At 31.7% G+C, this 9370-nt stretch overlaps 1 protein-coding gene and 1 long non-coding RNA gene across 2 annotated transcripts; one reads left to right on the top strand and one right to left on the bottom strand.

Annotated features, from left to right (window-relative positions):
- The first annotated feature begins 1127 nt into the window (after nt 1-1127).
- On the top strand, nt 1128-3501 carry LOC144573462 (putative laccase-9). The gene is made up of 4 exons (XM_078323244.1): nt 1128-1237; nt 1633-1784; nt 1876-2249; nt 2404-3501. Exons 1-4 carry the CDS (start codon nt 1133-1135, stop codon nt 3498-3500), a joined length of 1728 nt encoding a protein of 575 aa, XP_078179370.1. The 5' UTR covers nt 1128-1132; the 3' UTR covers nt 3501.
- A 4767-nt stretch (nt 3502-8268) lies between these two features.
- LOC144573464 (uncharacterized) lies at nt 8269-9137 on the bottom strand. Its single transcript, XR_013517981.1, has 3 exons — nt 9081-9137; nt 8910-8961; nt 8269-8408 (listed from the first exon to the last, which is right to left on the bottom strand). It is a non-coding gene; the product is annotated as an uncharacterized LOC144573464 (long non-coding RNA).
- Between the last annotated feature and the right edge of the window lie 233 nt (nt 9138-9370).

The raw sequence follows: 9370 nt of genomic DNA, 5'->3' as shown, positions 1-9370 counted from the left end.
TTTTTATTTTTTCTAGTTTAGTCTAGTAAATATTTGTAATTTGAATTTTTAAAGTAATTTCAACTGCCCAACCACTTTTCTTAAAAAAAAAACTTTACAACATTATTTATTTATTTTAGAAATTTTCATACTTTTTTGATATCTATTTTTGAATATTCAATAATTTAAATTAAAATAGAAAATAAAAGTTTGACATAACTAATTTACGTTATGTCACGTCACGTGTCGTCACGGCGTGACCACACGTGCCATGACAATCTGCTATCATTTTGTTCACGTTACGTGACGTCACATAAAAATTAAATTAATCATGTCACGTTATGTTATATGACCAAGTCACAGCATATTTATCACATCACGTCTAGGCATGTTCCGTATTGCCTTATTCATATGACGTAATAAAATATAAAGAAGGACGCCACTAGTGCTGGTGGTATCATTCATAAATCCTGCTTTTGCGCGCATGTGTTAGCAACTTTCCGAGCACAAATGGGATTCAAAATATAATTTACTACTAGATTGGCTTTAATTATACACGAAAATTGAACGAAACAAAGCCGAAAAATGTCTGACGCAAGCTCTACTTTGACGGTTTGACCTCGCCCATCAATTGTTTAATATAATTAAAATGTACCTGGAACCACTTGATCTAGCTTTGACGTCATTATCTCAATACATCCAAACTTGTTGACATTTTCAAGAGGATAGGTGGCCGAGTCCCAGATATTTTATTTTCTCTTCTGAAATTCCTCGTATACTTTTCAAACTATAGATATCGCATATAATTCTTAGTCTATGCACCGCGTATGAAAGACGCGCGTAATAGAATAGGTAAAGAAAAAGGCTGTATGCTTTGCCCCTGCACCTGCATGGCCTCTCTTATAAATACCTTAACACATGTGCTCTTCGATCTATCCAAATTAATTAAATCAAATCTCCACAGCTACTTCAGAGAAGAAAAAAAAAAGATCCAATCTGTACATAGCAAATACAAACTGATCATCAGTTCAAGAAATTAGGTTTGCATTGCTGTGCTTCTTGTCATCTGATATATATAGATCGATCCTTGCTTGCTATATTTACTGGTGTCATTTTCGCTTCATTTTTCTTCTAGTGTAATTACCGAAATAAGATGGGATCAGGCAGTGTTTACCTGCTCAAGTTAATGCATTTTCTTATGCTATGCGTTGTTTTTGCTGTTCCCGCCTTTGCCAAGATCCATCACCACACTTTCATTGTAAGTGCCCGTATTATATATATTAAATATGCATTTGGTAATTACGGTTTATGGAAGCATATTAAAATGACACAAGCGTGGCATATTCTAGTATGCATGAAATGTATAATGAATACATAGGAACGTAGGCACAGCTTGAGTAAAAAATTCCGAGATTTGATAAAAGTCAACGTACGCACCTTTAAAGAAAGGAAAATTTCAACTATATATATATATATATATATGCTCGTCTCATTCATTCATGCATGTATCATATATATTCATATCTTTGCTTGACGATCAATTCAGTGAACTGGTATATTTCTGATTACCAATACTTCAACCAGTTGAGGACTAATTCAACTATAAGTAACCACTCGTAATTAAACACTATTTTTTAATTATTTATTTTGCAGATACAAGAAACTCCATGCACCAGGCTCTGCAGCACCAAGAACATCCTTACCGTCAATGGCCAGTACCCAGGCCCCACCATCTATGCACGCAAAGGCGACACTGTTATTGTCAAGGTCATCAACCAAGGAAACAAGAACATCACAATTCACTGGTATATATATAAATTGATCAAACCTAATTATATCCGCAATTAATGAAAAATAAGGAAAATCGACTGAGTTTTATAAAAAAATTTGTGTCAGGCATGGTGTTGACCAACCACAAAACCCATGGTCAGACGGGCCAGAGTACATCACGCAATGCCCGATCAAACCAGGAGCCAACTTCACACAACGGATTCAGTTCACAGAAGAAGAAGGCACGCTCTGGTGGCATGCACACTCCGATTTTGATCGTGCCACTGTTCATGGCGCAATGGTCATTCACCCGATGAAAGGAAGCACCTTCCCCTTCCCCAAGCCTGACAAGGAGGTCACCCTCATTTTGGGAGAGTGGTGGAATGCTGATGTAAATGAAGTGCTACAAAAGGCATTAGCAACTGGAGGCGACGTTGATCCTTCGGATGCCAACACCATCAATGGCCAGCCCGGCGACTTCCTTCCATGCTCACATAATGGTATGTTGGTTTTCTATGTCTAACTAAAGATATTTTAATTGCAGTTCAAAGAAAGTTGAGTAAATAGACAAGGATTCAACGATTTTGATTTCAAACTGACTGTTTTGGAAATTGAAACTTCAAAGCTAACAGAATCAATCTCAATTTATTGCAGATACTTTTAAGGTTGAAGTGAAGCAGGGCAACACCTACTTACTCCGTGTGATCAATGCAGCCTTGAGCAATGAATATTTCTTCGCCATTGCTAATCACAAACTCACTGTTGTTGGGACCGATGGTAGTTACACCAAGCCGTACGCAACCGACTATATTATGATTACCCCAGGACAAACAATGGACCTTCTTTTAAAGGCTGACCAGCTAAAGGACTCCTCTTCACCTTCTCGGTATTACATAGCAACCCGTCCTTACAATGGTAACACAGCTGTCAGATTCGACCAAACTGTCGCCACTGCCATTCTAGAATACAAAACTAACGAAAATACTTTCGCAACAGTTCCCCTTTTAGCCTCTTTACCAGAAATCAATGACACAAATGCGGCAACCGCATTTACTGACGGGATACGCTCTCTAGCTAGCTGGGACCACCCAGTTGATGTGCCAAAAACAATTGATGAGCACATGTATATCTCAATAGCTGTGAATGTTGTTCCTTGCTCCGGAAACTCTAACTGCACCGGTCCATTGGGCGACAAGCTTGCTGCTAGCCTAAACAATGCTAGTTTCCAGAACCCGCCAATTGATGTTCTAGATGCATACTATTACTCTATTCCTGATGTCTACACACCGGACTTTCCTAACAAACCGCCGGTTTTCTTTAACTTTACCGGGGACACCATTCCACAGGAGCTTTACCTAACACAAAAGTCCACAAAAGTGAAGGTTTTAGAGTACAATACAACAGTGGAGATTGTGTTTCAGGGGACTAATATTCTCGGTGGCGAGAATCATCCCATGCATTTGCACGGCCACAGCTTTTATGTTGTTGGCAAAGGATTTGGTATTTTTGACAAGGAAAAAGATCCTTTGTCTTACAACTTGGTTGATCCGCCTTATGAGAACACAATTGGTGTGCCAAAGAATGGTTGGGCAGCAATTCGTTTTAGGGCGGCAAATCCCGGTGTCTGGTTCATGCACTGCCACTTCGAACGCCACACAGTTTGGGGAATGGATATGGTGTTCATAACCAAGAACGGTAACAGTACCAATGCTAAAATGTTACCTCGGCCTCACGACATGCCACGCTGCTGAAGTACCAATTAATTGGCTTCATTTTTCAAATTTTATTATGTAATTAAAAATTCAATTTGTTCATAGATGACAATTGTTGTTATGATATATAGGAAATTTGATTGATTTTTTTATTCTTTCAAGAAATTAAATAAATTGTGAATAAATTAATATACTGCATGCAGTTCATATTTTTTTCTTCGATTTTCATTCTTCATATTTAAATCTCATATGTAACGTAGTACTCAGTGTTTTGAATAGTGTTTATATTGTCATAGCGGGATAGATAAAAAAACAATGCTATGTTCATATTATGTTGCTATAGTGCGCTATAATACTGATTGTGCCATAGCTTTTATAGTTCGAAAATACTTTAGCATCGGTGTTATAATGTCACTATAACACGCTATTTAGATTATTACTAAAATGATTATGATTCGAAAAACTGATAGGTTATAGAATTGATTGATTGACAAATGATAGCTTTGATTTTTTCGCTTTTCATCCAAATACCGATTTACCACGGAAAATTTATCTTATAATAAAAATGTATGTATTTCATTTTCTTCTTGTTTTGTGTTTCATTTTTTTGTTTTTGGGGATAGAGGTTATATTATGATACCGGCCACATTCTTTGACAAAGTGTCATTACTCATTACAGATATTAATATCTAAAAAATATATAAATAAAATAAAGATCTTATACATCTTCTTTACCTTATTTAGATAGATTGATAAAAAAGATTGTTCAATTTGACTTTTTTAATTATCTATCAACTTTTGAATGTTATATAGTACATCTTTAAAACCTCACAACATGTATAACCTAAAAAAACCTCGAAATTACAGTTACATATTTCCTTCTCTAAAATTCATAATATCAATTTTACCATTCTAAATTTTAAAAAGTCACAAATTTATCCAATTTATTGTTTTTTCTATTAAAACTCATTTTAAATTTATAAAGTACCTATTTTACCTTTTATTAAAAAAATATATAATCAGTGTAAGAAAATGTCTTGTCTTCTAAATGGTTGGATTTCGAGAACAAATGGTTTAATTTCTCTACTTGTGAAGCATAAAGTGACATTTATACATACACAAGCAAGAAAATGAATTATTTGATCTAACAACCGATCAATTAAAAAACTGAATATTTCTCGTAAACATACTGCATTTTTATATTTTTTAAACAAGTGTCAATAGATATTTTATAAATTTAAAATGAGTTTTTAATAAAAAAGTCATTATATTGGATAAATACGTGAGTTTTTAAAATTTAGAAGGGTAATATGATGTTATGAACTTTAGAGAGATGAATACGTAATATTTTGAGGAGTACTATACATGAAATCCCCCCTTATTATTCTAAACACTAGTAACAAACTTTCGATGATTAGGATGGTTATATTAATTATGGATTCTCTGGTCACACCAAAAACCAGACAATGGTCGATCTCTTCTAATTAAGTAACATCTCAGTTTTCACGTGACCCTTAACTTGATCAAGTCAATCAACGACTTCCTTTTTTGAGGAAAAAAAAATCAATCTATGACTTAATATATATATGAATTTATCCCCTCTTAATGATCATCATAGATTTTGTCAGTATTATAATTCATCTTTGTAAACTTCATAAAGTATTAACCTGTCTTTGTAAAACTATTATAAGTACGGTTTTATATCGATTGTGTATTATAATAATACACAATCGATATAAAACTATTATAGCGATCACAGTTTGCATCTATAAGTTGAGAATCTTCAAATTAATATGATATATAACAAGAAGAGGTATTCAATACCTCATGTTTTTCATACTTTATCATACTTTATATTTCATATCTTTATTTTCAAAGTCAAATCTGTTGATCCGAACCGTTCAACGTGATATCCATACTAAAATATGCTTGGAGATGAAATTTAATAATTTTTCAATTATTTTTACTATTTTTTAAAATAGGTACAAAATTGCTGTTTCTAAACCGTTCAAAAACAATGATTTCTACCAGTGTTCTAAATAGCGCGCTATAGCGTTTTTGGACCCTAAACGCTAAGCTATGCAATTAAAACACGCTATTTGAGCTACAGACGCTATAGCGGTAATCGCGGTACGCTATAGCGCATAGCGTGTAGCGCAAATAGCGTCCGCTATGCAACATGCTGTTTTTTTTTTCTTTTCAATTTATATGGGCTTTAAATAAAGGCTCAGATTGGATTTTAACCGTGATTTTTTTTATAATTGACGTACTAAGCTTTATATTAAATTATTAATTATTATTTTCATAAAAAAATTATTAATTATTAAATGAGATCAAATAAGGAAGCTACAGCGCGCTATGCAACATGAGCTGTTTTTTTTTTAATTTATATGGGCTTTAAATAAAGGCTCAGATTAAATATATTAAGATATTTCTTGAAGTAACAAAATGATACTTACTATATGGTAATTTGAATATTTTGAATAGATTAAGATAATTAATTATGCCATGATGTCTAGGTTATTTTGAAATTTAAATAGAAAAAAGATAGATTATGTCATGATGCTGAATATATTTTGAATAGAAAAAGATCGATAGTTTATGATATTAGTAATACTATGGATATTTTGAGTCGCAATTTGGACTTTGTATTGGTTCAATATGAATACTATATTTTTCTAATCAATTTGATGTTATTTATTATTCTATGAGACTTAGATAATGTTGATATTTAGTACAAATATATGATATAATTTTTATAAAAATAAAAAAACGCTATGTGGCATAGCTTTCGCTATAGCGACGCTATTCGCTATAGATTTTTTTTTCGGCTTCCCGCTATGACGCGATAAACGCTATTTAGAACCTTGATTTCTACCCATCTTAAATAATAGTAAAAAATTTATAAAATTATAAAATTTCATCTCCAAGCATATTTTAATATAGATATCATATTGAGAGGTTTGGATAGGCAGTTTGAATTTTAAAAATGAAAATATGAAATATGAGTAGTGATGAGGTATGAAATGCATGAGGTATTAGAACCCTCGTCATCTAACAATACATATTAGATGTACTTTGGGTATGATAGGAATTACAGTTTAAGAGTTTAATTCATTTCAATAGAACAAAGTTGTAAAAAATGATTTCAATTAGTGATTACAAAGATTAATTTAAAAAGAATATTGATTTGAAGATAAATTGAAAAATATTATATTTTTATTTTATTTATGTGTATGTCACTAATAATTTTCCCCTGCCCCGTTTCCCCTCGCATTTATTTTATTTTATTTTTTCATAGGTAATACTTACTGTAATATTTAAGAAAAATATGAAAGAAGAAAAAGAAAAAAAGATCCTCTCGATGAGGTGGTTTGCTAAGTATCTCTAGTTTGAAAAGTACATGAGGAATTTCAGAAGAGAGAGAAAATAAATTATAGTATTTTACTTAGGGTGTTTTGAAATAATGACAAAGGTTTTACTTGGGGTGTTTGGAAAGAGTCAAAGATTTTGGGTGTTTTGAGATAATGACAAAGGTCAAATGGTTCTAGGTAGGTACATTATAGTATTTTACTTTTATTAAACAATGAAACTATTTTATTCATTTATCCGATCCATATCATATTCAGTAAGATAGATATGGATAAAATTTCTTTTCGTGAACTTATCGAGTACGGATGCAGATAAAGACTTTTTGTTATCTAAAGGGGTAAAGATATGGATAAAACATATTTCATACCTGTTATATATATATATATATATAGGCTATGGCTAATTTGCTGCCGCTGTTTTTTTTTATTTTGTGATGTCCAAACAATAAATCCAAACTATTAGATGTTTAATCTATATTATAATCTACTTGGAGACCAAATTTTACATTTTTTGGAATTTTTTTACTATATATTAAGCTGGTTTGAAAACCGCTGATTTCAATGCTGCAGAAATTTACTGAAATCAACACTTTTCAAACCAGCTTAATAAATAGTAAAAAAATTCCAAAAAATGTAAAATTTGGTCTCTAAGTAGATTATAGTATAGATTAAACATCTAACAGTTTGAATTTGTTGTTTGGACATCACAAAAATAAAAAAGGGCGGCAGCACCTCCGGCTAAAATGCTGCCGGCAGCAAATTAGCCGGACCCTATATATATATACTAGTATTGTGCCCGTGCGTTGCAACGGAGACATTATAAGATTGAATGGAATACGAAGAGACCTTTTTTGTTTGACATTCACATTGAATTAAGAAAAAAAAATATACAAATGAAGAAAAAACGAAGAGGCAAATAATAAATAACAATAAAAGAAAACAACAAATGAAAAAAATTCTTGAAGTATCACTGCCAGTGTGATACTCTTCGATGTAGTCCAATATTTCTGAAAATGAACAAACAAAATACCAAAGAATAGATTATAATTGCTCCAAGAAAACATAATAATAAAATTAAAAATATTAAATTAATATGGTTCATATTTTATTTCTCGCGCAAGATCTCTCTGGTAAACTATATTTTTTGTATACGCTCGTGTGGGCATCAATGGTGTGCTCTTGTCAGTCTCATTTATCATTTCTCGATTAGAGTTGCTGGAATTGAATATCCTCTGAAATTATCTTGTAATTAGTCTTGTTTTTCACAGCAAAATAGTTATAAGTGCAATTTATTGGCTTATTGAAAAGAACAGGAACCGGTTAAACTTGCTGATAATTGCTAAAGCATGTGCAGCGGCTTTTCCTACACATGTCGCACCTGAGTTAGATGAAGCAAGATTAACACCAAACTGAAATTTATTTCAATCCAGACACAACAAATGCGAAATATTTCATATAAGAAAAGGTAATATCATAAGAATCGTGAAGAAAATAAATAAAAATCTACAAAAGGAGGTACCTTTTATTTGATTATACCCATCTATTCTCTCATTTTCTTAACTTTCTAAATTTCAGCCTGACCATAAAATAAAAATACAATACATACAAAACAAAAAATATAAAGAAGGATACATCTGTTATTACATTTAATAAAAACTGAGAATGATTGAACAAGTTTTTTATCAGGTTTTTTTATCATCGGTGTGGCAATCTGGCCGGTTACAAATTGCATCCTTTTTCTTCTATTTCATCAATAGAAAATCTCATGAATTCCAATAGTAAAAAATAAAACAGTGCCATAGATTTAGCCACTAATTAAATAATGGTACCAGTCAACACCAGTTTTTTTTGCAATGTACAACAGTACCAGTTTATAATTCCAAAATATAAAACCAGTCTAACTTTCCAAAATATAAGGGTACCAGTTTGCTTTTTACTCCAGTACAAATTCTTAAATATCACATATTTCATTTTCACAAAAATATCAAACCTAAACACCAATTCCCGTAGCACTACACTATCATTTTCATAAAAATATCAAACCTAGCACATATTTCAAAAATAACATGCTACTAACCTTACTGTTTGGACTAATACAATCCAACCATAAATTGTGCATAAGATGAACTCTGCGTCTCTGCTCATTGAAAAAGTAACACAACAATTTAAACAATTTAGTCTGCAGTTAAATAAAAAAGTACCAAATTGACCAAATTTGAAAAAAAAATTACTATTTTTTTTTAGTTACCTTCTGATAGGACCAACTTGACCAAATTCATCTTCTAAATGCTTCTCTTGAGATCTGTAATGTACCAGCTCTCAATAGTGTTATGTGAAAAAAATTAGAACAAATAAAAAAAGAAAATAAATAAATCATACAGTGATAACATTAAACAATTAGGACATCATGGTAGAATTCATAGAAGATACCAGGATAAATGTATAATATGCTTATTTGAGGCTGAACATGCATAGAAGGTCCAGAAAAATGTATATAATATTCTAATTTGGTGCAGAATATAGTTAATATTAGTATTA

This window comes from Carex rostrata, chromosome 21 (genome assembly GCF_964058835.1).
Source record: "Carex rostrata chromosome 21, lpCarRost1.2, whole genome shotgun sequence".
Classification (NCBI taxonomy): Eukaryota; Viridiplantae; Streptophyta; class Magnoliopsida; order Poales; family Cyperaceae; genus Carex; species Carex rostrata.
Note: the sequence above shows the minus strand (reverse complement) of the source record. Positions and strands in the feature narration are given on the sequence as shown.

Coding starts and splice junctions, on each gene's coding strand:
- LOC144573462 (XM_078323244.1), top strand. CDS start 1,133: ATGGGATCAGGCAGTGTTTACCTGCTCAAGTTAATGCATTTTCTTATG. Junction 1,238..1,632: donor TCCATCACCACACTTTCATT/GTAAGTGCCCGT, acceptor TTTATTTTGCAG/ATACAAGAAACTCCATGCAC. Junction 2,250..2,403: donor CCTTCCATGCTCACATAATG/GTATGTTGGTTT, acceptor AATTTATTGCAG/ATACTTTTAAGGTTGAAGTG.